Source organism: Chelmon rostratus, chromosome 21, assembly GCF_017976325.1.
Source record: "Chelmon rostratus isolate fCheRos1 chromosome 21, fCheRos1.pri, whole genome shotgun sequence".
Classification (NCBI taxonomy): Eukaryota; Metazoa; Chordata; class Actinopteri; order Chaetodontiformes; family Chaetodontidae; genus Chelmon; species Chelmon rostratus.
This window is the reverse complement of record NC_055678.1, coordinates 12,344,009-12,370,905: the sequence shown is the minus strand read 5'-3', so window position 1 is coordinate 12,370,905 and position 26,897 is coordinate 12,344,009. Positions and strand designations below refer to the sequence as shown.

Here is a 26,897-nt window from a genome sequence, read left to right as displayed (position 1 = left end):
CAACATGTTTTATTCAATTTTCAGACTTTTCTTGAATCTTTGTCATCTTTGTCAACATGAGCATGTGATTTATTAACCATTAATAAAGCCATTAACGTCCATCTTATAAAGCTGTTGTGATGGAGACATGTTAAAAAGTGCTCCACAAAAAATCAATCAATCAATCATTAAGATGAGAAGGAGATTGGGAAAAAAAATCAAACTCTTTATTTTTGTTGTTGTGCAATGAGGGAAACGTAATGTGTTTCTATTCTTAGCCCACACGACTCACACTGATGACTAACCTGGTTGTGTTGTCTCTCTCCCAGAATTACAAGCTCAACTTGATGGTGAGTTGAAAAGATTTGATATCTCTTCAAATCTCTGTTTCATATTGCACCTACATTTCATTAATCTTTTTCAACTTGAAAAGGAAAAAGGCAACGTTTTATCCCAGTGAAAAATTAGTGAGCCCAGACTTGTTAAAGGATGAAAGTCTACAATGATGAATCTCTTTTCCAGTATGTGGCATCACTCCCCTGAACACCAGGATCGTTGGAGGTGAAGACGCTCCACCTGGAAGTTGGCCCTGGCAGGTTAGTCTGCAGAGATTTGGCGGCCATGTTTGTGGTGGTTCCCTCGTCAACAGAGAGTGGGTGATGTCTGCTGCTCACTGCTTCTCCAGGTGGGTAACTGTGATGTAACAGAGGATGAGTGTTGCTGTGTCTCAGTCTACGGTTTGACTTTCTGTCCACATTTTGTCAAAAACCAATTCACGTTGTCATTCTTCCTTCAGCACAAGTACATCTGGATGGCGTATTTCTCTGGGCCGTCAGAACCTGCAGGGCAACAACCCAAACGAAGTGTCCAGAACTGTTTCCACAATCATTTTGCATCCAAACTACGACAGCGACACCAGCGACAACGACATTGCTCTGCTCAGACTGTCCTCACCAGTCACATTCACAGACTACATCAGACCTGTGTGTCTGGCAGCCGGCGACAGTGTGTTCAACAACGGGACCGATAGCTGGGTCACTGGCTGGGGAGCAGTGAAGGAGGGAGGTGAGTCTGCTGGTTTCGTCTGAGTTCAGTCTTCATGTGATCCATAAACAGCCGCTGGATGTGTGATTTGTCTGTGTTCTTGTTGCTCCCTCAGTGTCATTACCGTTCCCTGAAACTCTCCAGGAAGTGGAGGTTCCAGTTGTGGGAAACAGACAATGCAACTGTCTCAATGGAGTGGGTACAGTCACAGACAACATGATCTGTGCTGGTGTTCTGGCAGGAGGCAAAGACTCATGTCAGGTAGGCCGCCTCATTTCATTTGTCTCTTGTTGCTCAGTGAGTTTAGGATTTAGTGAAATCCTCACAAGTCTCCTCTCCATCTCCTCAGGGTGACTCAGGAGGTCCAATGGTGAGCAAACAGGGCAACATCTGGATCCAGTCTGGAATTGTCAGTTTTGGTTTTGGCTGTGCTCGGCCCAATCTGCCAGGAGTCTACGCCAGAGTGTCCAGTTACCAGTCCTGGATCAACTCCCACATCAGCTCTGATAAGCCGGGCTTCGTCCAGTTCACCTCCAGTGGGCTGGATGCTGACAGCGGCTTCACCTGTCCTGGTCTGCCACCTCCTGTCATTGCTACTGCTACTACCGGTCCTGCAGAACCTGATGCAACTACAGCTCCAGTATCCACTGCTTCAAGTGCTGAATGTAAGTATCCAGTGAAGCACAGTGCAGAGAACACAGCATGTCATTTATTTTCTTCTTTACTGGAAACAATCAATGAACATCGAAGTAACTGTTCAAAACAGAGTGAGTCCTCAGACTTTCACATCCATCCACCTGTTTCATCCTGCATTGATCAGAGTTCAAATCATTATTAAAGATGCTTTTTAGAAAATGCTTCAATACACAGCTTTGGGGACCCCCAGTGGTAGTATGAAGAATGACACAGTGGCAGACGCAGTGCCACTAACAGAGTTTAACTGAAGTCTGGAGAATGTTTCTAAACATCTCACAACGTGCCTCTAACTATTCTGATGTCATAGCTTCTTATTTGTAGAAACATTGGGCATTTTGGTGTAAATTTGATGCTGTCTGGAAATCAAATTCCAAAAAAAACTTCTTTCATCATCATAATTCTTAAAGACAGATGTCTCTTTATCTGAAGCCTTTTCTCTGGCATTGGTCAGGACAACTCACTTGTATTGAGGTGATACTGAGTCCGCTTTTATTCAATGGGAATCACTCAGGTATTTAACATATTGAGAAACAGACCTGAGACCCCTGGAAGCAAAACAAGACCCTGCCCTTTCCAGATTAGATATTTGTTTGTATGTTTTTTAACAAGGCTTCTCCAGGCATTATGTAGTGTAAATTGATTCAGTTACTTCTGTGTGTGGGTCAGCAGGGTTAATTTAACATGCACGTATTGCAACACATGTGTTCGCAGTGTGTGGCATCACTCCGCTGAACACCAGGATCGTTGGAGGTGAAGACGCTCCACCTGGAAGTTGGCCCTGGCAGGTTAGTCTGCAGAGATTTGGCGGCCATGTTTGTGGTGGTTCCCTCGTCAACAGAGAGTGGGTGATGTCTGCTGCTCACTGCTTCTCCAGGTGGGTAACTGTGATGTAACAGAGGATGAGTGTTGCTGTGTCTCAGTCTACGGTTTGACTTTCTGTCCACATTTTGTCGAAAACCAATTCACGTTGTCATTCTTCCTTCAGCACAAGTACATCTGGATGGCGTATTTCTCTGGGCCGTCAGAACCTGCAGGGCAACAACCCAAACGAAGTGTCCAGAACTGTTTCCACAATCATTTTGCATCCAAACTACGTCAGTGACACCAGCGACAACGACATTGCTCTGCTCAGACTGTCCTCACCAGTCACATTCACAGACTACATCAGACCTGTGTGTCTGGCAGCCGGCGACAGTGTGTTCAACAACGGGACCGATAGCTGGGTCACTGGCTGGGGAGCAGTGAAGGAGGGAGGTGAGTCTGCTGGTTTCGTCTGAGTTCAGTCTTCATGTGATCCATAAACAGCCGCTGGATGTGTGATTTGTCTGTGTTCTTGTTGCTCCCTCAGTGTCATTACCGTTCCCTGAAACTCTCCAGGAAGTGGAGGTTCCAGTTGTGGGAAACAGACAATGCAACTGTCTCAATGGAGTGGGTACAGTCACAGACAACATGATCTGTGCTGGTGTTCTGGCAGGAGGCAAAGACTCATGTCAGGTAGGCCGCCTCATTTCATTTGTCTCTTGTTGCTCAGTGAGTTTAGGATTTAGTGAAATCCTCACAAGTCTCCTCTCCATCTCCTCAGGGTGACTCAGGAGGTCCAATGGTGAGCAAACAGGGCAACATCTGGATCCAGTCTGGAATTGTCAGTTTTGGTTTTGGCTGTGCTCGGCCCAATCTGCCAGGAGTCTACGCCAGAGTGTCCAGTTACCAGTCCTGGATCAACTCCCACATCAGCTCTGATAAGCCGGGCTTCGTCCAGTTCACCTCCAGTGGGCTGGATGCTGACAGCGGCTTCACCTGTCCTGGTCTGCCACCTCCTGTCATTGCTACTGCTACTACCGGTCCTGCAGAACCTGATGCAACTACAGCTCCAGAATCCACTGCTTCAAGTGCTGAATGTAAGTATCCAGTGAAGCACAGTGCAGAGAACACAGCATGTCATTTATTTTCTTCTTTACTGGAAACAATCAATGAACATCGAAGTAACTGTTCAAAACAAAGTGAGTCCTCAGACTTTCACATCCATCCACCTGTTTCATCCTGCATTGATCAGAGTTCAAATCATCATTAAAGATGCTTTTTAGAAAATGTTTCAATACACAGCTTTGGGGACCCCCAGTGGTAGTATGAAGAATGACACAGTGGCAGGCGCAGTGCCACTAACAGAGTTTAACTGAAGTCTGGAGAATTTTTCTAAACATCTCATCACGTCCGTCTAACTGTTTTGATGGCATGACTTCTTATTTGTAGAAACATGAGACAGTTTGGTGTAAAATTGATGCTGTCTGTAAATCAAATTCCCAACAATCGTCTTTTAAACGTGTTAATCTTGAAGACAGACATCTGTTTCTCTGAAGCATTTTCTCTGGCATTGGTCAAGAAAAATCACTTGATCTGAAGTGATACTGTGTCCACTCTGAATTATTGGGAACCTCTCAGGTATTCAACATATTGATGAACAGACCTGAGACCCCTGGAAGCAAAACAAGACCCTGCCCTTTCCAGATTAGATGTTTCAATAGATTCAGTTACTTCTGTGTGTGGGTCAGCAGGGTTAATTTAACATGCACTTTTTGCAACACATGTGTTCGCAGTGTGTGGCATCACTCCCCTGAACACCAGGATCGTTGGAGGTGAAGACGCTCCACCTGGAAGTTGGCCCTGGCAGGTTAGTCTGCAGAGATTTGGCGGCCATGTTTGTGGTGGTTCCCTCGTCAACAGAGAGTGGGTGATGTCTGCTGCTCACTGCTTCTCCAGGTGGGTAACTGTAATGTAACAGAGGATGAGTGTTGCTGTGTCTCAGTCTACGTTTCGACTTTCTGTCCACATTTTGTCAAAAACCAATTCACGTTGTCATTCTTCCTTCAGCACAAGTACGTCTGGATGGCGTATTTCTCTGGGCCGTCAGAACCTGCAGGGCAACAACCCAAACGAAGTGTCCAGAACTGTTTCCACAATTATTTTGCATCCAAACTACGACAGCGACACCAGCGACAACGACATTGCTCTGCTCAGACTGTCCTCACCAGTCACATTCACAGACTACATCAGACCTGTGTGTCTGGCAGCCGGCGACAGTGTGTTCAACAACGGGACCGATAGCTGGGTCACTGGCTGGGGAGCAGTGAAGGAGGGAGGTGAGTCTGCTGGTTTCGTCTGAGTTCAGTCTTCATGTGATCCATAAACAGCCGCTGGATGTGTGATTTGTCTGTGTTCTTGTTGCTCGCTCAGTGTCATTACCGTTCCCTGAAACTCTCCAGGAAGTGGAGGTTCCAGTTGTGGGAAACAGACAATGCAACTGTCTCAATGGTGTGGGTACAGTCACAGACAACATGATCTGTGCTGGTGTTCTGGCAGGAGGCAAAGACTCATGTCAGGTAGGCCGCCTCATTTCATTTGTCTCTTGTTGCTCAGTGAGTTTAGGATTTAGTGAAATCCTCACAAGTCTCCTCTCCATCTCCTCAGGGTGACTCAGGAGGTCCAATGGTGAGCAAACAGGGCAACATCTGGATCCAGTCTGGAATTGTCAGTTTTGGTTTTGGCTGTGCTCGGCCCAATCTGCCAGGAGTCTACGCCAGAGTGTCCAGTTACCAGTCCTGGATCAACTCCCACATCAGCTCTGATAAGCCGGGCTTTGTCCAGTTCACCTCCAGTGGGCTGGATGCTGACAGCAGCTTCACCTGTCCTGGTCTGCCACCTCCTGTCGTTGCTACTACTACTGGTCCTGCAGAACCTGATGCAACTACAGCTCCAGTATCCACTGCTTCAAGTGCTGAATGTAAGTATCCAGTGAAGCACAGTGCAGAGAACACAGCATGTCATTTATTTTCTTCTTTACTGGAAACAATCAATGAACATCAAAGCAACTGTTCAAACCAGAGTGAGTCCTCAGACTTTCACATCCATCGACCTGTTTCATCCTGCATTGATCAGAGTTCAAATCATTATTAAAGATGCTTTTTAGAAAATGCTTCAATACACAGCTTTGGGGACCCCCAGTGGTAGTATGAAGAATGACACAGTGGCAGACGCAGTGCCACTAACAGAGTTTAACTGAAGTCTGGAGAATGTTTCTAAACATCTCACAACGTGCCTCTAACTATTCTGATGTCATAGCTTCTTATTTGTAGAAACATTGGGCATTTTGGTGTAAATTTGATGCTGTCTGGAAATCAAATTCCAAAAAAAACTTCTTTCATCATCATAATTCTTAAAGACAGATGTCTCTTTATCTGAAGCCTTTTCTCTGGCATTGGTCAGGACAACTCACTTGTATTGAGGTGATACTGAGTCCGCTTTTATTCAATGGGAATCACTCAGGTATTTAACATATTGAGAAACAGACCTGAGACCCCTGGAAGCAAAACAAGACCCTGCCCTTTCCAGATTAGATATTTGTTTGTATGTTTTTTAACAAGGCTTCTCCAGGCATTATGTAGTGTAAATTGATTCAGTTACTTCTGTGTGTGGGTCAGCAGGGTTAATTTAACATGCACGTATTGCAACACATGTGTTCGCAGTGTGTGGCATCACTCCGCTGAACACCAGGATCGTTGGAGGTGAAGACGCTCCACCTGGAAGTTGGCCCTGGCAGGTTAGTCTGCAGAGATTTGGCGGCCATGTTTGTGGTGGTTCCCTCGTCAACAGAGAGTGGGTGATGTCTGCTGCTCACTGCTTCTCCAGGTGGGTAACTGTGATGTAACAGAGGATGAGTGTTGCTGTGTCTCAGTCTACGGTTTGACTTTCTGTCCACATTTTGTCGAAAACCAATTCACGTTGTCATTCTTCCTTCAGCACAAGTACATCTGGATGGCGTATTTCTCTGGGCCGTCAGAACCTGCAGGGCAACAACCCAAACGAAGTGTCCAGAACTGTTTCCACAATCATTTTGCATCCAAACTACGACAGTGACACCAGCGACAACGACATTGCTCTGCTCAGACTGTCCTCACCTGTCACATTCACAGACTACATCAGACCTGTGTGTCTGGCAGCCGGCGACAGTGTGTTCAACAACGGGACCGATAGCTGGGTCACTGGCTGGGGAGCAGTGAAGGAGGGAGGTGAGTCTGCTGGTTTCGTCTGAGTTCAGTCTTCATGTGATCCATAAACAGCCGCTGGATGTGTGATTTGTCTGTGTTCTTGTTGCTCCCTCAGTGTCATTACCGTTCCCTGAAACTCTCCAGGAAGTGGAGGTTCCAGTTGTGGGAAACAGACAATGCAACTGTCTCAATGGAGTGGGTACAGTCACAGACAACATGATCTGTGCTGGTGTTCTGGCAGGAGGCAAAGACTCATGTCAGGTAGGCCGCCTCATTTCATTTGTCTCTTGTTGCTCAGTGAGTTTAGGATTTAGTGAAATCCTCACAAGTCTCCTCTCCATCTCCTCAGGGTGACTCAGGAGGTCCAATGGTGAGCAAACAGGGCAACATCTGGATCCAATCTGGAATTGTCAGTTTTGGTTTTGGCTGTGCTCGGCCCAATCTGCCAGGAGTCTACGCCAGAGTGTCCAGTTACCAGTCCTGGATCAACTCCCACATCAGCTCTGATAAGCCGGGCTTTGTCCAGTTCACCTCCAGTGGGCTGGATGCTGACAGCAGCTTCACCTGTCCTGGTCTGCCACCTCCTGTCATTGCTACTGCTACTACCGGTCCTGCAGAACCTGATGCAACTACAGCTCCAGAATCCACTGCTTCAAGTGCTGAATGTAAGTATCCAGTGAAGCACAGTGCAGAGAACACAGCATGTCATTTATTTTCTTCTTTACTGGAAACAATCAATGAACATCGAAGTAACTGTTCAAAACAGAGTGAGTCCTCAGACTTTCACATCCATCCACCTGTTTCATCCTGCATCGATCAGAGTTCAAATCATTATTAAAGATGCTTTTTAGAAAATGTTTCAATACACAGCTTTGGGGACCCCCAGTGGTAGTATGAAGAATGACACAGTGGCAGACAGCAGTGCCACTGAGGGTCTTTAACAGAGTTTAACTGAAGTCTGGAGAATTTTTCTAAACATCTCACAACGTCCCTCTAACTATTTTGATGGCATGACTTCTTATTTGTAGAAGCATGAGACAGTTTGGTGTAAAATTGATGCTGTCTGTAAATCAAGTTCCCAACAATCGTCTTTTAAATGCGTTAATCTTGATGACAGACATCTGTTTTTTTGAAGCATTTTCTCTGGCATTGGTCAGGAAAAATCACTTGATCTGAAGTGATACTGTGTCCACTCTGAATTATTGGGAACCTCTCAGGTATTCAACATATTGATGAACAGACCTGAGACCCCTGGAAGCAAAACAAGACCCTGCCCTTTCCAGATTAGATGTTTCAATAGATTCAGTTACTTCTGTGTGTGGGTCAGCAGGGTTAATTTAACATGCACTTTTTGCAACACATGTGTTCGCAGTGTGTGGCATCACTCCCCTGAACACCAGGATCGTTGGAGGTGAAGACGCTCCACCTGGAAGTTGGCCCTGGCAGGTTAGTCTGCAGAGATTTGGCGGCCATGTTTGTGGTGGTTCCCTCGTCAACAGAGAGTGGGTGATGTCTGCTGCTCACTGCTTCTCCAGGTGGGTAACTGTGATGTAACAGAGGATGAGTGTTGCTGTGTCTCAGTCCACGGTTTGACTTTCTGTCCACATTTTGTCAAAAACCAATTCACGTTGTCATTCTTCCTTCAGCACAAGTACATCTGGATGGCGTATTTCTCTGGGCCGTCAGAACCTGCAGGGCAACAACCCAAACGAAGTGTCCAGAACTGTTTCCACAATCATTTTGCATCCAAACTACGACAGTGACACCAGCGACAACGACATTGCTCTGCTCAGACTGTCCTCACCAGTCACATTCACAGACTACATCAGACCTGTGTGTCTGGCAGCCGGCGACAGTGTGTTCAACAACGGGACCGATAGCTGGGTCACTGGCTGGGGAGCAGTGAAGGAGGGAGGTGAGTCTGCTGGTTTCGTCTGAGTTCAGTCTTCATGTGATCCATAAACAGCCGCTGGATGTGTGATTTGTCTGTGTTCTTGTTGCTCCCTCAGTGTCATTACCGTTCCCTGAAACTCTCCAGGAAGTGGAGGTTCCAGTTGTGGGAAACAGACAATGCAACTGTCTCAATGGAGTGGGTACAGTCACAGACAACATGATCTGTGCTGGTGTTCTGGCAGGAGGCAAAGACTCATGTCAGGTAGGCCGCCTCATTTCATTTGTCTCTTGTTGCTCAGTGAGTTTAGGATTTAGTGAAATCCTCACAAGTCTCCTCTCCATCTCCTCAGGGTGACTCAGGAGGTCCAATGGTGAGCAAACAGGGCAACATCTGGATCCAGTCTGGAATTGTCAGTTTTGGTTTTGGCTGTGCTCGGCCCAATCTGCCAGGAGTCTACGCCAGAGTGTCCAGTTACCAGTCCTGGATCAACTCCCACATCAGCTCTGATAAGCCGGGCTTCGTCCAGTTCACCTCCAGTGGGCTGGATGCTGACAGCAGCTTCACCTGTCCTGGTCTGCCACCTCCTGTCGTTGCTACTACTACTGGTCCTGCAGAACCTGATGCAACTACAGCTCCAGTATCCACTGCTTCAAGTGCTGAATGTAAGTATCCAGTGAAGCACAGTGCAGAGAACACAGCATGTCATTTATTTTCTTCTTTACTGGAAACAATCAATGAACATCAAAGCAACTGTTCAAACCAGAGTGAGTCCTCAGACTTTCACATCCATCGATCTGTTTCATCCTGCATTGATCAGAGTTCAACGAAAATCATTAAAGATGCTTTTCAGAAAAAAATTGCAATTCACAGCTTTGGGGAACCCCAGTGGTAGTATGAAGAATGACACAGTGGCAGACAGCAGTGCCACTGAGGGGCTTTGACTGAGTTTAATGAAGTCTGGATAATTTTTCTAAACATCTCACAACGTGCCTCTAACTATTCTGACGTCATAGCTTCTTATTTGTTGAAAAATTAGGCATTTTAGTGTATATTTAATGCTGTCTGTGAATCAAATTCCAAAAAAACTTTAGTGGAGCGCAGTACAGAGAACACAGCATGTCATTTCTTTTCTTCTTGACTGGAAATAATCAATAAACATTGAAGCAACTGTTCAAAACAGACTGAGTCCTCAGACTTTCACATCCATCCACCTGTTTCATCCTGCATTGGTCAGAGTTCAAATCATTATTGAAGACGCTTTTCCGAAAAAGTTGCAATTCGCGGCTCTGGGGACCCCCAGTGGTAGTATGAAGAATAACACAGTGGCAGACAGCAGTGCCACTGAGGGGCTTTAACAGAGTTTAACTGAAGTCTGGAGATTTTTTCCGAACATCTCATAACGTCCCTTTAACGATTCTGGTGGCATGACTTCTAATTAATTGAAAAATGAGAGAATTTGGTGTAAATTTGATGCTGTCTGTAAATCAAATTCCAAAAAACTTCTTTCAAGATCATAAACCTTAAAGACAGATGTCTTTTTTTCTGAAGCATTTTCTCTGGCATTGGTCAGGACAAATCACTTGATCTGAGGTGAAACTGAGTCCACTCTGATTCACTGGGAACCACTCAGGTATTCAACAAATTGAGAAACAGACCTGAGACCCCTGGCAGCAAAACAAGACCCTGCCCTTTCCAGATTAGATGTTTGTTTGTATGTTTTTTAACAACTCTTCTCCAGGCATTATGTAGTTTAATTAGAGTCAGTTATTTCTGTGTGTGGGTCAGCAGGGTTAATTTAACATGCACGTATTACATCACATGTGTTCGCAGTGTGCGGCATCACTCCCCTGAACACCAGGATCGTTGGAGGTGAAGACGCTCCACCTGGAAGTTGGCCCTGGCAGGTTAGTCTGCAGAGATTTGGCGGCCATGTTTGTGGTGGTTCCCTCGTCAACAAAGAGTGGGTGATGTCTGCTGCTCACTGCTTCTCCAGGTGGGTAACTGTGATGTAACAAAGGATGAGTGTTGCTGTGTCTCACTCTGTAGTTTTGCATTGCTTTAAGTCCATGTTCTTCATCAATCCAATACACGTTGTCATGCTTCTATCAGCACAAGTACATTCCGATGGCGGATTTCTCTGGGCCGTCAGAACCTGCAGGGCAACAACCCAAACGAAGTGTCCAGAACTGTGTCCGCAATTATTTTGCATCCAAACTACGACAGCGACACCAGCGACAACGACATTGCTCTGCTCAGACTGTCCTCACCAGTCACATTCACAGACTACATCAGACCTGTGTGTCTGGCAGCCGGCGACAGTGTGTTCAACAACGGGACCGATAGCTGGGTCACTGGCTGGGGAGCAGTGAAGGAGGGAGGTGAGTCTGCTGGTTTCGTCTGAGTTCAGTCTTCATGTGATCCATAAACAGCCGCTGGATGTGTGATTTGTCTGTGTTCTTGTTGCTCCCTCAGTGTCATTACCGTTCCCTGAAACTCTCCAGGAAGTGGAGGTTCCAGTTGTGGGAAACAGACAATGCAACTGTCTCAATGGAGTGGGTACAGTCACAGACAACATGATCTGTGCTGGTGTTCTGGCAGGAGGCAAAGACTCATGTCAGGTAGGCCGCCTCATTTCATTTGTCTCTTGTTGCTCAGTGAGTTTAGGATTTAGTGAAATCCTCACAAGTCTCCTCTCCATCTCCTCAGGGTGACTCAGGAGGTCCAATGGTGAGCAAACAGGGCAACATCTGGATCCAGTCTGGAATTGTCAGTTTTGGTTTTGGCTGTGCTCGGCCCAATCTGCCAGGAGTCTATGCCAGAGTGTCCAGTTACCAGTCCTGGATCAACTCCCACATCAGCTCTGATAAGCCGGGCTTCGTCCAGTTCACCTCCAGTGGGCTGGATGCTGACAGCAGCTTCACCTGTCCTGGTCTGCCTACTTCCCCAACAATTTCACCAACAACAAGACCAAGTCCTCCTACCCCAACTCTAACCAGTCCTGCAAGTGAGTATCCTGAAAATGCCTCTACGTCAATTTTTTTCAACTGCCGGAATTTTGAATTCAAATTATTTTGCTGTGTTTGCTGTTTTAACAATTTAGTTGTTCTTCTCTCAATGTATCAAATGTTCTTGTTTAGGACCCGTGTGTGGTAAAGCTCCAATGAACAGTCGTGTTGTTGGCGACAGCGGTGTTGTACCTGGAGGAATGTGGCCCTGGATGGTCCGTCTCCACAAAAATGGTGTCTTCACTTGTGGAGGAACCCTCATCACAAAAAAGTTTGTCCTCACATCCGCCCGATGCTTCTCGAGGTAAGTGGAAAAGCATTTTGTGTTTTTTGAAGACATTCAGTAATGGATATTGAAACATGGTGCTTTTTATCCTCTTGATAGCCCCAATCCAGATGTCAGTGAGTGGACTGTGTTTGTGGGCCACCGAAGTGTCAACAGCGTTGAAGATTTCGAGATGTCTGTGGGTGTTGCGAAAATTATAGTGAGCCAACTGACCAGTTTCAATATTGCACTTGTGCGGCTGGTTAAGCCCATCAGCTACCAAGATTATATCCAGCCTGTGTGTATGGATGTTAGCAATTCCAGATCCTTCCCCATTGGAACTCGATGCTGGGTGGCAGGCTGGGATCAGGCAAGCGCAGGTAAGTTTATCAAGCTTTTCTATTTGTTGCTAACACAACAAGTATAATTTCAGTAGGTCTTGAATAGATGGATGATTCACAAACACTGTTTGTTTTCATTTGAGAAAATGTGATTTTCTGTGCACTGTTAAAGCTGACTCAAGTCTACGTGACCTTGAAACTGAAGTGGCAAGTTGTGGGAATATTTCTGATACGGAGAACATTTGCACTTACACCATGGACCTTCAACAGGTAAAATAAAGCTTTCCTATCCACAAGAGTTTCTAGAATCTGCCTGTTTTTTCATCTGGGCGTATTTTTTTAGACTGGTAGTGACAGTGATGATGAATCCTCTGTTTTTATATCTGCAGGGTGATCAGGGCAGCCCTCTGCTGTGCAAGTCAGACTCATCTTGGTTCCAGGTGGCCGTTGTAACAATGAGTGGAAGTAAATCAGGCCGTGCTGACATTCAGGTCTTCACCAAAACGTCAACTTTCGGGTCCTTCTTAAAGGAAACTGTTGGTGACATGCCATCTCCTTCAACAACTGCAACAGGAAATGTGCCACGTTTCGCAATTTCCTTATTCCTCCTTTTCACTGTACCCATTACCTCAATGTTCCTGTTATAAGGATGTTCGGTCTATTGTCAGCAGTGTGGCTGAAGTAGTTCATTACTGCACTTAACTTCTCAGGTTCTGCAAATGCACTTAAAATACTCAGGTCAAACTGATAAAAACGTTGCTTCATGAGGCATTTTAATTTTTAAAAACAAACTGAATTTTACTGTTGTACGATGATTTTTTTCATAGAAATGAATTGTGCGTTGAAATGTCTTTTTCAAAATGTCATTCATGGAATCCAGTTAAATGAAGAACAACATTTTGTTATTTATTCTTGTGTTCCCATAAACCTCTGTTGTCTTTCCACTTAAGAATATGATGATGGGTCTTGTATGAAGTTTAATCTCCTTAAACTGTAAGACAAATGAAATGTAATTTTAATCACTTGTATATAATAAATATTGATGAAGCATAAAATAAATGTCCCATCAATCAATTCAAAATACTTAGATCAATATTGCACATTTTACAATTTATTCCTAAACAAAGCAATTCAAGTTGTCAATAAAAGTTGTATCAGTTATTTTTAGCAAGTGCACATAAAACATAGCATTTCAGCAGTTTCACAGGACAATATGTGATGAAAACCAGAATCCAGCTGATCACACTGAATTGATTTCTTTTCACCATCCGACAAATTGTTCAAATGAACATACGCAGTTTGCAGAAATGTACACGCAGAAATGTTTCATTGTGGCCCAGTTCAAAAATCATACAAGAAAAATGTAAAGTCATTCTGTAAAGCCTCTCTGAAACTCCTGGAACATTACATCACATGTCTGGATCACTTAGACCAGACGTGTCCAAACTATTCCATGAAGGGCTGTGTGGCTGCAGGTTTTTGTTCCAACCAATCAAGAGGTCACCTAATAATCAGCTGATTAAATGAGTCCAGCCTGGTGTGCTCCTCCTTGGTTGAAATGTAAACCTGCAGCCACAAGGCCCTTTGTGGAATAGTTTGGACACGTCTGGCTTAGACTGTGTCAGAAATCACTGTTGACTGTCTCGTGAGCTACATTTACCCTGCATCGTTTTACCTGTGTGTCCAAATTTTGAGAGAAATGTATGCTCTTTATAGAACCTGACATCTCAATTCACTGGTCACTACAAAGTCCTGAGTATCTCTAATATGGGATAGCTGTTCCCATCCATTTTTTACTTGGGACCTGAATCAATGTTTACTTATGAGCCTTTGTCACAGGGTGCATGTCTTCGTTTTTTTGTGGTCAGCTGCAACCAGCAGGTTAAGCGTATGGATGTATGGGATCTGGAACCAGCCAGTGGGACAACAACTGATTTTATTCTGGTGTGGGTTCGTCTCCATCAAGCCCTGGATCTCCTGCTTCTTCTGCAGTGTCATTCATCATTTCCTTGTATTTACTCTTGAAAAATCCAGCCTGAGAGTACAAAACAAGGAATTGTATATAAAAACATGGCAAAAGAAATAAATGACAAGAAGTAAAAGAGATGAAAAAATAGCTGGAACAGCATATGCACAGTGTCTCACCTTATACAGGCCAGCGGTGAGTAAAGCCAGTAGAGCCAGCCCTCCCAGGGATCCTCCAACAATCTCTTTGGTGAAGTCTGGTACAGGATACACTTCTACCACTGACTCAATCTGACAGATGAAATGACAGAATACGGGTTAAATTCATGCACTTTTAAAGCACAAGTAAGTGAAAATAATGTATCATCACCTTGCGAACAGGAGGGTTGTTATTAGACCCTGTTGAAAAGAAGATGTACTGTTCTCTGTCGTACTCCAGACTGGCCGTGCTGGTCAGAATGAATTTGGCAGACTGAAGTCCAATCTGAAAAAACGGGGACTGTATGAGCCTATTTATTTGATTTTAGTGACATTAATGTTTTTAACTACATACTTCACTGCTACGTAGTCAGGACCAGTTGTAATAATTACTTCCAAATGCACTTAAAATGTAAACTCATAAATCAGTTTGCTGAATCACATACATAGACATGAATTACCTGTTCTATCCATCGAGAACTCAGGTTGGCAGAGATTTTGTATGTTTTACTCTCCAGGCTTGCCATGAATCTTTTGCACTTGAACACTGAGCACCTGGCCACAGAGCAGTCCTGTTGGTGATTTAAAGAGGGCAGAAACCATAGAAATTTGTAGCTAAGCCTGCAAACTCCAGTAGAATGAAAAAATAGTTACAAGGAATAATAATAACTCCAGTTCTCTGAGTACATAGTTTACAATTTACCCGATCAGAGTTCCACCTTGGCACCCTGAGACAGATCTTTGCAGTCACTGACCAATCAGGAGGGCAAAACCACACACTATAAACCACCAGTGCACCCGCTGTTCATCTCCCCTTTGAACTCAGCAAAGGGAATCGAACAGGCGCCAATCATAGCTGAAAAACTCTTCGGAGCTACACGAATTACAAGCGTGCATAGTTTTCATTGAAATCTATGAATTTTACTGAAAGAGTTTGCAGCTATGTGCAATGCAGTGTTATGTAATTTCTTTTAATTTGCATCTAACAGAAGACACTAAGTCCCATCATGTACATTTCTGAATAGATACTGTAATTAGGCTAAATTCTAATTAATATGAATGGGAGACTCATACGTACCACTAACTTATTTTTCTGGATCTGAGCAACAAAATCTGTGACAGTAGGTGCTTCATCTTTGTCTCTTTCGCAGTCTGGAAACTGAAACAGTCAGTCAATTCATGTCAGTTAAAAAGAGAACAAGAAGTGCTCCTCATTTAACCACATCCATCCATGAGGCTGTAGTTGCATAAAAACAGCTAAACTTGAGACATTTTTGGGTTCAGTAACTACAAGTTCCCACGTTACCTGCAAACTGCTCGAATCCGCCCAGATGTCTTTATCGCCAAGCTTTACCGGCACCCTGATCACCACGGTAAAATTCAAAGCCCTGATGTCATTTGTTACCTAAGAGGAAGGAGGAGGAAAAAAGGGTGGCAGATACTGTATAGTATAACTGACCATTTAAGTGAAATCTGAATCAACTATCACTGGTGTTATAAGATTTTTTACCACAATTGGCTGCTGGACTGGTTTCTGCAAATCATTCTTTCCGAAAGTGAAATTGTTGTAGCTGAGGGTGCTAAACAGACACATTGAACATTCGATGAATATTAGGTAATTTCATGTTGACTTAAAATTCTTACATTTTAAACCATTTATTTTGCCTCACATAGAGCACAAACCTTTCTATTGTCACAAAAATGCTGTACTTCACATCAATCTCTTTCTTTTTGTAGAGTTCGCTTGAGCTGGAGTGCTCCTGATTCCCACTAAACGAGAAGGTGAAATTAATTGTACAAATGCTAATAGGGTTATTGCACACATACACACTTGCATACTGCTGTGCTTATGGGCAGGCAGCTGAACAGTACCTGGTAGCATTTGCGGTGACGAAAATTTTCCTGTCAAGTTGACTATTACTTTCAATCCCATAGGAGATGACAAAGAACGCCTAAAATAAGATGAGGGAGAGAGATTACCGTCTCTTTCTGCAGGGCTGCCTCTGCAGCGCTGAGAACAGATTCTTCTCTACAAACAACAAACCTTAGTGTTGCCCTTGAAAATAGGCTTGTCAATGGTGCAGTCTGTCCTTCCTCGCAATAAGGCACCTTCACTGTCCAAAGAGTTGCACTCAATTCTTCCCTTCATTAAATAAAACAAAAAAAAAAGCACACACCAGTCCGAATGAATGTGTGACCTGAGAGAGCAGCTGACCGGAAATGAACTGAAGCAGTCTTGATCCTGATGCTTTACCTGCAGAATTGTAAACTTCCTGTAGGAGAGTCCAGGTGGGTACGTGACAATGACACGGCTGTTGTAAGAGTTTTCCTCGCTGTTCTCCACTGACACGGTGACATCCAACAATTCATCAATACCCACTTTAACCTCTAAGGATCTAACAGAGTATGAGGAAAGAAAAAATGAAGGTAGAGGAAAACATGACTAAGAATCTAAAAGCTATACTAGCAGCTCTGCAAGGCTTAGGCACAGCAAAGCTTTGAGCTAAATGCTAACATCAGCCTGTTAGTCATGTTTACCATCTAATGGGATGGGAATTATTATTAGCTATTCATTATTTAGGTAAGAGCGTGCCGAGCAGTTAGAGTGTGCAAACTCTTTGTAATGCAGAGAAGAGAAAACTGACCATGTGACCACACACCCTAGTTAGGCTTCACCTTTGTAACTTACCTGGTAAAGTTAAAATCCACTTTAAGGTTATCCACACATTTGTTGTCAGTGCCGCAGTTGATTTCGAAGCCTAACTGTGGAAGAGAGCGTGAAGTAAACCACGTCTGTTCAGAAAGAGTGACACCAACAAAGACGCGACCTTGCAAATGAACAGTATTACAATCATTACATCGTTTAGAGGTCATGATGATTCCTGTGCGTGTCACAGCGGTGCAGAGCTCCGTACAGTAGCTAGCGTCAAATACGTGGAGACTATTCACAAAAAGGTGCTGCTGGTTTTTTTCACAAAGACCAGGCTTTGTTGTTGAGTGCATATTTGAGAGACAATAAAGACCACATGCAAGAAGTATTAGCAAGTTCAGAAAAATGAGGCCGTCTTTAAAGATTACTTACAGGATGGATGGATGTTGTCTGAGCCTGCTGGGCCAGACTTGGGCTGAGATTTGTGTCAGAAGGTAAGCCGTCAAAGGTGAATCTGAGTTCATTGGAAAGTGCATTGAGTGCATCTTCTGGGCAAGCCTGCACAAAGAGGGCGCTATTGTGAAATGCTGTGAGGGTCGGACGCTTTAACTCGACATGGGCTTTTTCAGTATGGGAGAGGCTGTGGCACATTGAACTTGTGTGTTGAAATAGGCTCTTCTGATGTTATTCAAAATCCCAGAACAACTGATTTTTAATGTGGTTTTTTTTTTTTTTGTAATTTTTAGTGTACGTCCAACAACTCACCTCAACAAAAAATTTCAGTGAGGTACACGATGTCAGTCCTAAGTCAAGAACAATTGATCTGGTCTCCACTCGTTGTTTCTCAGTGAAGTAAGCTCGGTTGTTTGGGGCCTTGCGGGTGGCATCCAGCGTGAAAGTAAAGTTAACCCGTGCTCGAGCTGGAATAGACAAGAGTTTCATTAAGAGGTTATTCTTGTGCACATGTAAAAGCATTTAAATGGATGGACAGAGGAGAATCAGGAACCTGTGTTTACTGTAGAGTGTCTGGTCATGATAAAGCAGATTTTAACGTGGTGTGTCAATGGTGTCTTGCAGTCGGGGTTTTGAGTAGGGATTTTGCTTGGACCGAATGACAACTTAGCTTCCACCATTACTATAGGCTTTGATCTGGAAATGGAAAGAGCAGGAGAATACATGTGAATAACCTCTTATAGGTGTAAACGTCACGGTTGTAAACCTGGTTGTGTGACGACATTAAGGTTACAGATCAACAGAAAAATTGTAGAATTACACACAAGAGTCATGTTTATGATTGAAGCATCTCAGACTCACCTGAGTAAGACAACTTTTCCCTTTGAACCCACTGCTAAGTCAGGCAGACTGTCACTACTAAGGTCAAAAGACGACTGACTGATTGACATGCCGAAGAACATCAGGTCTGAATTGACCTCAGAGCCAGCAATTCTCTATGTAGATGGAAATATTTGAATCAGTTGATAATTGACAGTTGTATAGACATTATATTAAGTACAGTGACAAGCAGGATGGCATACATACCAGATCTGTTAATCTTTTTTGTTAGCATGTGTATGAAACATAGGTGACAGAGGCCCCTACTCACCTGCGAGTAAGTAAGACTGATTCTTCCTCTTCCTTCGCCGTGGAATATGTAGATGCTGCCTTGACCACTGTTTTCCAGAGGCGCCCCAACAGCCAAATCACTGAGACCATCAGAGTTAAGATCGGGCAGTACAGCAAGAGAAGACCCAAACCTTCCTTTGTCAGATGCGTCCCCTCTCAGTACTGATGGAGACTCAAAGTGGCAATCAACATTCTGATGAATATATAAGGATGAGAGTCAGTGTTTGCATTGTCGGTAAAAAAAACAAAACAAATAGATTCATATGATGCCACTGGGTGAAACTATCATTTACCAAACCAGATAGGCTGCAAACATAAACTCTTCCCTCTCTGTCAGTGTCCATGTACATCGGGGCTGAAATGAGGATGAGGTCAGTGTAGGTGTCACGATCCACATCCATGGTACAGACCTCTGCCCCAAAATATTCACCACTCTGAACCTGTCAGCAACAAATTATCATAAAAAAAAGAAGAAAACAACAGCTTTTATTGAAGAAAATGTTATTCAATGTGCTCCACATGGTCTTTCGGGGCCGTGTATCCATCTTAATTGCAGACACACACCTGCCACTGAGAGGGGTCGATGATTTTGTTTTTGCCTTTTGTGTCAACTGTCATCACAATTCCTCGGTGCTGATATCTCGGCGCACCGACAATTGTCAACAGGCCTTGCCTTGTTTTAGCAACTGCCATGGAGTAACCTAGAATTCAAGAGTCAAACCCACATGTTACAGTAACCAAAAGGTTTGGCACAACTGCGGACAAGTAGCATATAATAGATTATTTGTTTTATTATTTACAGAATAAATATAACTTCTAGCTTTTGTCTTCAGATCTGATTTTCTGCATTCACATTAGCTGCATTCACAGGAGTCCCTGATATCTTTCAGGCTCCTGCACAACTCTGAATCATATAAGACCTACCAACAGGGTCAGTAGTGGATGTGGTACTTATTTCTGTATGGTCCTTAATTTTACCTTTAAGTGCGACTTTGGTAACTGATGTCTTTTTTAATCTAAGAGCTATTTCACTGCATTTTCGAGAGAGAAGACGGGTCACCTTCTTTTTCCAAGATACAGTCCTCTTTGGTGTTTTCCATGTGACATAAAACACAAAGATGCTGGCATACGTTCTGTCAAACTTTTGACTCCTTATTCCTCATTTGCCTTTTCTAGTCCCTTCTATAAACTCTTGTGTTCAAGCCATCATACCAAGATAACTGTCAGGCTCCATCTGTGCAGGCTCATAAGAGCTACTCCTCTGGCCTTGGCTTGTGTATTGCAGGAAGCCTCCCCTCCACTGGTTGGCGCCAACAATAGCCGTCTGAAATCCCTGCAGTTTAGACAGATTTATTGAACAACACTGTGCTGTGTTAGTGAACGTCTATAACTGTGTCTGCATACAGGCACAAAGTTTGTGTGTGTGTGTTTCCACATTTCCCAGCTAATTTCTGGTGATTTTAATTACCCCAGGCACAAAAGCTGCACTGAATCCCTCTTGAGCCATTTCCATTTTCAGTGACTCTCCACCTGCTTGAGATCCTGCAACAGCAATGTTAAACGAGCGTTAAAGTTTCTTAATGCAGTACGACACCATGGCCTACGTTGGATTCCACAGCTCCATAAGTACTTCACAAAGTGGATTTGGAGCAGGAGACTAAAAATTCAACTGTGGTTCATGTTTAGAGTGAAACGCCAGTGGATTTAAAATTATGGCCCCAGAGTTGGCAATGATTATTTCATTTTTTTTTTAAAGGTGGTGAATTACTTTCTTATACTGTGCATTTCACAAACAGAAAATGATCTATGTCTAATAAGCAACATGAAACTATTAAACGCTTAATCTTTTTTTAACAGTAATTTCAGCTGAATGCAAAAAAAGATCACAAGGTCTACTAGTTTACATTCGTACCTTCGATTGCGAAGATCTTGTCCTGCAAATTCTGTCTTATTATTTCAAGTGCATCAAAGCTCTCCACTTGAAACACATGGTTTTCTGGGGGAGAAGATGCAATGGTGTCCAGTTCCTGTTTTGCTCCAGCTGCAGTAAATGCGTTCCCAACCTAGGGAAGTTGAGAGAAAGTGTTGGAGGTGTTGCAACAGAAATGTGTTTAAATGTAAAATTCTGAACCCATTTATGGTACCGTCTCTCAACCAATAATTCTTTAATTAGCAACAGTTTAGATAGCTAATGTGAAAATTTTACATATTTGAAAATACATATATATACAGTACATGTACATCCCTGTTCAAACATTTGAACCTCCTGTTATATTTTTATTCTTTTCTTCAAAAATTGTCATTTTAACATAGATAAAAACAGTTCAGACAGCAAATATTTGTTATTTACAATTGAAATCGTTTAGGCCTCAAAGGAAGAAGAATTAAACAATAAAAACTTCCATTTAGTTGATGTCTTCACAGTGTTCTATCAGGGGGGAGGATACTGTTGTAACCATTTTTCCCCCAAAAAAACATCTCTTTATGGTTTTGAAATTGATTTCCAGGCCAGAAAAGCTTTAAGAGACTCTTCATCGTTATTAAACCACACTGGGTGCCAGATACCTTGGGAACCAGTTCCTCTTTGAGCCCTCTGCAGTCTGCTCAGTGGTTAGATTAAATATTATATTAATATAATATAGATTCAGTGCCAGTCCAATAGCACTGCCAAACCCAGACTGACCCTCTATTTCTAGTGTGACGTTTCAAGAATTAGCTGTGCTAAAGCAACGCGCCTCCTAACTCCTCCTTGTTACTGGCTCATCATTGTGCACTTGACACTGAAACAGGAACCTGTTCCTGTTTAAACTTGCACAGATTTTGGTTTCTAGTATTTTTATCTAACTGCAGCTCAGGGGTATTTTTGTCTCTTTCTGCCCTTTCAGTTGTCAGTCTGAAACACACATTTTTTGCAAACCCTTCATAAAAGATAACATCTCCACAAAGCATTAAAAACTATTCAAAAACACCACCTGGCTGTACTTTTTAATGGTATTGTCTGTTATGTATAGATATCATGTACACTTACATATGTATATAACTCACCCCAATAGCAAATCGAACAATGTTTTTACTTTCAGCTAAATTTGCTGCCTCTGGCAATTGATTCCGGTCATTGGATTGTCCATCTGTAATGACGATCAAAACCTTCTTCACATTTGACCTGGAACCTCTGCTTGGTGAGAAGACATCGTTGCTGTGAAAAGAAAGATCTGTTATCATTACATATTCTTGTAGTAAGTTTTGTAGCGTAAAGAAAAAAATGAATGTCTTATTAGATGCAGAAAATAAACTAATGTGTTGATTCACCCAAATTCCAAAAAGTAATATTTTCCCACCTACCTCTAGTGGTATCTAACCAATGCAAATCATTTTGCCTTTATTTATACAGAGTCTGAGATATTCATCTGAGATTTATGAGTAATATGAACATTGCTTTTGGAAACATATGTTATGATAATATTTTTTAATGCTGGGAGCACCTCCGCTGTACTGGGTTGGAGGCAGAAACATCAGAGACAAAAAAAATGTCAAAACATAAGCAATGAAACAACTAACCTCTGCATGGATAAACACCACCAGCCTTGACATTAAATTGCTGACTTATTCCTTCTGTAGAACATACAGGCAAAAGAGGCCCTGATGTGTCCAAGCTTAAAAGATTATTTAGTTGACTTAATTACTGTACATGTTATGCTACAGTCAAATAGGCTAAGGTAGCTTTGGCAGCATTTACTCATACAAATGTCAGTTTCAACGTAGGGATTGTGGTAATATTGGTAGTATCCAATAAATGCCAGATTCTAAAAGGCTGCCAGTTTCCATCTATTGCTGCTGTCAGGATCACAAGCTGCTCTGTACCTTTACTGTCATTTTCACCCGGAAGAGCCAAATCATTTTCAAATCTATCTGGACTCATTTTGGACTAATTTTTAGTCAATGCAGGTTCGAATCAGCTGGAAAAGGTCCTGCTCAACCTGCCTCAAGCAGCGATTCTTCAATGAAATCTGAGAAAACCATGTTGCTCACTTCCTGTCTGTGGGAATGCATTAGCGTCATGATGGCACTTACACAACATGTTGGATGGCAGCCGCTGTGTAAGTCCATCCACCTAATTGTCTTACTCTATCAATCTGAGTGCTCCACATGTTAAGATCAAATGTATTAAAGTAATAATGGATGGTGGATCCTGTGGAGAACTGGGCAATGGCAAACTGAAAAAAAGAAAAAAAACTGTAAACATGTGTGGATATAAATTAAAATTTGTGTTCAACGGTCAAATTAATTATTGTACATATGATGACACAAGTTGTAGTCTATGGTTCTGAGTTTTCATAAGGTCCAAAGCAAATATTAATTATGCTTTGGAGCCACATTTCATATAGTGCCTAAAATTGCTGGATTTTTCTGTTTCCAGATTCTGCCTCATTCTGTGGTTTAAATAGGATAAATATCATACCTGTGTATCTTTTCCCAAGAATGAGCTGACAAGATTTTTCACAAAATTCTTCATTGTTCGAAAATCTAGTGCATCTACGCTGCCTGAGCCATCCAACAGAAATGCAATGTCTGCTTGGGTTCGACACTCTGTCAGAAAGAAGAGAGGAATTAACGTCTAAATAGCTGTTGCAGTATTATCAGACCTTTGTTATTGATATGTTTTTACCTCTGCCTTTGAGGGACTGAAAAACTCAACATGCTTACCTTCAAGAGAAGAAGGCACAGGGCCTCCAATACGATTCAGTTTGTCTATCTGAATGCATACGCCGTTGTACAATGTGATACTGTTGCAGTCCTTTGGGATGGTCGGACCACATGCCTGAAAAGAGACACAGTCAGTCCTGGTGAACAAAAAAAATGTTCATCATTTCCTCTTCTGAAACATTGTCAGGCTGTAAGAAGATTGTTTCACTAAAGGAAAGACAAAGAAAAGAGGATTTCCTCTGACCTCAGCATTGATATTATCAGTGTACTGTGAATCTTTGCACTTTACCAGCTCACCATAGTGTTTTGTGTGGTGGGATCACTTGTCATTGTCAAACCAAGGGACGTGTTGACTGCAAAATCTGGCACTGCATTGACAACATTCATCAGTCATGTTAAAACAGTCTTTCAGGATTCTTTAGAAACAGTCTCAGTGACTGCCAAATAACTGCAAACCTGCAAACCACACCTGCAACTAGCAAAGCACTTCCTGAAAGTGATCTGATAAATATTAGCAACACTCACTGCTCCTAAAGTGCAGAGCAGTGTCCCACAGCCTTTTCTGGCCTGTGACTACTTCGCTCATGAACGAGGCAGTTATCACATGAGTATACATACTGTTGTAACTGTAGATGCAATTTTCAGCATTTAATGCTGCCAATCTGCTGAAAAACACCTCAGAATTTGCTGTTAATGAACCGATAAGCAACCCCTAATGCTTTTAGTTTAGTATAAAAGTTAAAGGCTAAAGGTTACAGGTAACAAAAATCCTTATGCTTACAATCACTTTTCTCATTTAAGTTTTAATAGATCATATGAAATATGGAAATGAAAGGCTGCTTACGTGGAACTGACAGCTGACGGCAGGTTTCAAGGGAGCAACTATATATTTGCCCCCTTCCGCTTACCGAATACTGTGCAAGAGGAGCGCTGACCAGCAAGCTGAGGAAACAAGACCAGACATGAGAGAGCACTGCGGGGCGAAACGAATCCCACTTATTGTCTGAATGAAAATGCCACAAACTCAATTGCTTATGACTGTGTGATGGCCACATGACAGAAACGGTGGTTGGGAAAAAAAATTATGATTGTAGGCATTTAGCTATTGTGAACATCCATGCTTCGACTCACTCTGATCGTCTCTGCACCACCTGGTATCCAAAACCTGCAGCACTGTTAGTCAGGAGCTTCCAAGCCACAGGATCGACATTAAAACAAAGTGCAGCTTTTAACACTGAGGAATGGAGAACAAAGAACCACATGGTTTTTAAATAATTTGAAGCCAGTATGTGTAGAATGTTAATGTGATTATAGAAACTTTAAAATGATTCTTAAACATATCCTTCATTACAGGGTGCAGCGCTGTCAATTGATGTCTGCCAGTGTCTTCTTTGATAACACCATAAGGGAGCGCCAAAGTCATCAATAAGTATGCTAAACATAGCAGCCCTAGCCAATTATTAATTTTAAAGACAAACTCAAGATGACTCTGTCTACTTTTGATTTTGATTCTCTGCTGATTCTTTTTCTACTCCATTCTTTAAAAACAGCAACACAACAGTTTTATGTTAAAACTATACCTACTACACCATATACCTTCTCTATTTGCTTTTATGTGAGATTTTCTGAACTTGAGTGACAATTGTGCAAATAAAGACTTCCCTTTGGGCCACAACATGAAGTTCTCTAAAAATGGCAATTTGGATACAAAGAGATGTTGTGATTAGATTAGAAAATTTGTTACTGAGAAGAAGCAGCAGCTTCCTCTAATATATCTGCTGGACCTCAGATTGACGCTGGTGTGGCAGCTCTGACAGATATGTAGCGGCCTAAACTTAAAGCCTGAAAGCATGAAGGGGCCAATGGCGATAGCGGACGCGCTTGTTGTAATGCTGCCGTGTAGCGTTTTTGAATTAACAGTCCGACTTCCATGAAACTCGGGCTCGGCTTTTTCTTACCAACAGTGTAGACTTTGTGAGGCTACTATAGCCATAATGGCTTCAGAGAGAGAGACAGAAATACTCTATTATAGATTATAACAACTTATCTTTTCCTGCTCTAAGATACCACCCATCATCTGTTTTATGTGACCAATTTTTGACAGCAGGAAATGCATCACTGCTGCTCTATCTTCGGCTAAGTATAAGCCAAATGTGTCATGTGGGTGCTGATGTTTCTGCCTCGCAAGCTTCGTGGGTTCAGCAAAGCCATCATGTTAATTCAGGGACTGAGTAATGTATGTTGCTGCTTGTTTAGGGTCAGTTTTAATTCAAACATAAGAATAACTGAGGGTGTCTGTCTCTAAAGATTGTCGACCAATGCCCCCGCAGCCCTGCAAAGGCTAAACATGCATACTGTACAAAATTAATGCTTAGAATGATCAAAATTTAGGATCTTACATGACAATTATGGGCTGTAGAACCAGTAATATTTTTAGGTGTTCATCATGCGGCCACTTATTAACTTTTTCTTCTTAACACTAAGAAGAAACAAATTTGTATTTGTCTTGGAGCTCATGGATCGAGACAATCTACTAATAGGCAATTTAGTAATAGGTCCTGGCCATTTTAATGACACCGCTCATCCAATTTTCACCAAATTTGGCTCAGCAGTCACAAGTCTGACCTAATCTGTATGCATCTGTATGCCTTACAGTACTCCATTAAGTATTTAAAAACTGCATTTTCCAGGAGGTAGAGCTTCCACCACCAGGGTGCGCACCGGTGTATTGCATACTGCCAGTGATTAGAATAGGACTGGTTATTTGTGCCTGCCTGTCCATTGTTGAATCATGTATGAAGGTCTCATAGACTTCTCATAGCTTAAAATGAAGTGAAATAGTGTACAGATCTAAATGTGCAGACATCTGTCAGTTTAGACTGGTTAATGCTTGCAGCACAAAAAATTAGCAGGCATTACATGCAATACCTGCAACTGGACTAATTGTACAAAACCTTAACATTACCACACAGTATTTAGTTGTTCCTCAAAGCTCAATCAAAATGTTTTGTACAATTAATATAAAGGCTGCATTTGTGAAGCTAGTTTTAGTTGTAGTGCGACTCAGAGGAAGTGAAACACAAATGTGGAATTGGTCATCTCAGCAGTTTTTCTGTACAATATTGTCACAGTTAATAATCTTTCAGTTCTGGTGGCTTACAGACAGATAATTCTTCCACATTATATATTTCTATTATTCCAGTTTAGGAGCACACCTAAAAAATAATGAAGGAGTTGTAAATGTAATAAAATGTCATGAAATGAAGTGAAAGGATACTTTTACTGAGCCAATGGAAGACAAAATCATGAGGTATAAACTTGTCTTACCTGACAAGAATATTGTAGTAGTAATCATGCAGTCCATTGTGATACTCCCATGGAAAATACTAAGTGTAAAGTATTCTCTGAGCTCATACAAATCAATTTGAAAACTGTTCTGTTTCTCTCTAGCGACCTAGTAAACGTCTCTGTTAGTGAAGCTGTCAAGGAGG

At 42.5% G+C, this 26,897-nt stretch overlaps 2 protein-coding genes across 3 annotated transcripts; one reads left to right on the top strand and one right to left on the bottom strand.

Annotated features, from left to right (window-relative positions):
• Window positions 1–507: 507 nt before the first annotated feature.
• LOC121624447 lies at window positions 508–13,515 on the top strand. Of its 2 annotated transcripts, XM_041962089.1 has the most exons (28): window positions 508–664; window positions 776–1,044; window positions 1,139–1,284; window positions 1,373–1,688; window positions 2,431–2,593; window positions 2,705–2,973; window positions 3,068–3,213; window positions 3,302–3,617; window positions 4,314–4,476; window positions 4,588–4,856; window positions 4,951–5,096; window positions 5,185–5,497; window positions 6,240–6,402; window positions 6,514–6,782; window positions 6,877–7,022; window positions 7,111–7,426; window positions 8,134–8,296; window positions 8,408–8,676; window positions 8,771–8,916; window positions 9,005–9,317; window positions 10,486–10,648; window positions 10,765–11,033; window positions 11,128–11,273; window positions 11,362–11,659; window positions 11,793–11,964; window positions 12,046–12,305; window positions 12,439–12,536; window positions 12,656–13,515. In XM_041962089.1, the coding sequence occupies exons 1-28, from the start codon at window positions 639–641 to the stop codon at window positions 12,911–12,913; spliced, it is 5,991 nt and encodes a 1,996-aa protein (XP_041818023.1). In that variant the 5' UTR covers window positions 508–638; the 3' UTR covers window positions 12,914–13,515. The 2 variants fall into 2 exon arrangements, with proteins under 2 accessions (XP_041818023.1, XP_041818024.1); XM_041962090.1 differs by lacking the exons at window positions 4,314–4,476; window positions 4,588–4,856; window positions 4,951–5,096; window positions 5,185–5,497 and having other exon boundaries at window positions 533–664.
• LOC121624448 (integrin alpha-M-like) lies at window positions 13,023–26,897 on the bottom strand. The gene is made up of 30 exons (XM_041962091.1): window positions 26,734–26,897; window positions 24,538–24,640; window positions 24,251–24,348; window positions 23,704–23,774; window positions 23,407–23,521; window positions 23,162–23,289; window positions 22,774–22,916; window positions 21,748–21,898; window positions 20,615–20,765; window positions 20,171–20,244; window positions 19,915–20,035; window positions 19,267–19,403; window positions 18,996–19,142; window positions 18,683–18,895; window positions 18,394–18,527; window positions 18,086–18,228; window positions 17,845–17,999; window positions 17,512–17,637; window positions 17,119–17,192; window positions 16,684–16,825; window positions 16,474–16,572; window positions 16,302–16,381; window positions 16,113–16,199; window positions 15,940–16,009; window positions 15,736–15,834; window positions 15,508–15,588; window positions 14,891–15,001; window positions 14,602–14,715; window positions 14,412–14,522; window positions 13,023–14,301 (listed from the first exon to the last, which is right to left on the bottom strand). The coding sequence occupies exons 1-30, from the start codon at window positions 26,768–26,770 to the stop codon at window positions 14,203–14,205; spliced, it is 3,414 nt and encodes a 1,137-aa protein (XP_041818025.1). The 5' UTR covers window positions 26,771–26,897; the 3' UTR covers window positions 13,023–14,202.

Excerpts from the sequence above, each read along its gene's own strand:
- LOC121624447 (XM_041962089.1), top strand. The coding sequence starts at position 639 with ATGTCTGCTGCTCACTGCTTCTCCAG. Across the intron at positions 1,285-1,372 it reads GAGGCAAAGACTCATGTCAG|GGTGACTCAGGAGGTCCAAT; the intron begins GTAGGCCGCCTC and ends CCATCTCCTCAG. Across the intron at positions 4,857-4,950 it reads GGGAGCAGTGAAGGAGGGAG|TGTCATTACCGTTCCCTGAA; the intron begins GTGAGTCTGCTG and ends TTGCTCGCTCAG.
- LOC121624448 (XM_041962091.1), bottom strand. The coding sequence starts at position 26,770 with ATGGACTGCATGATTACTACTACAATATTCTTGTCAG. Across the intron at positions 23,775-24,250 it reads CCGTCAGCTGTCAGTTCCAC|TGCCAGATTTTGCAGTCAAC; the intron begins GTAAGCAGCCTT and ends TTGTCAATGCAG. Across the intron at positions 14,523-14,601 it reads ACAACCCTCCTGTTCGCAAG|ATTGAGTCAGTGGTAGAAGT; the intron begins GTGATGATACAT and ends TTCATCTGTCAG.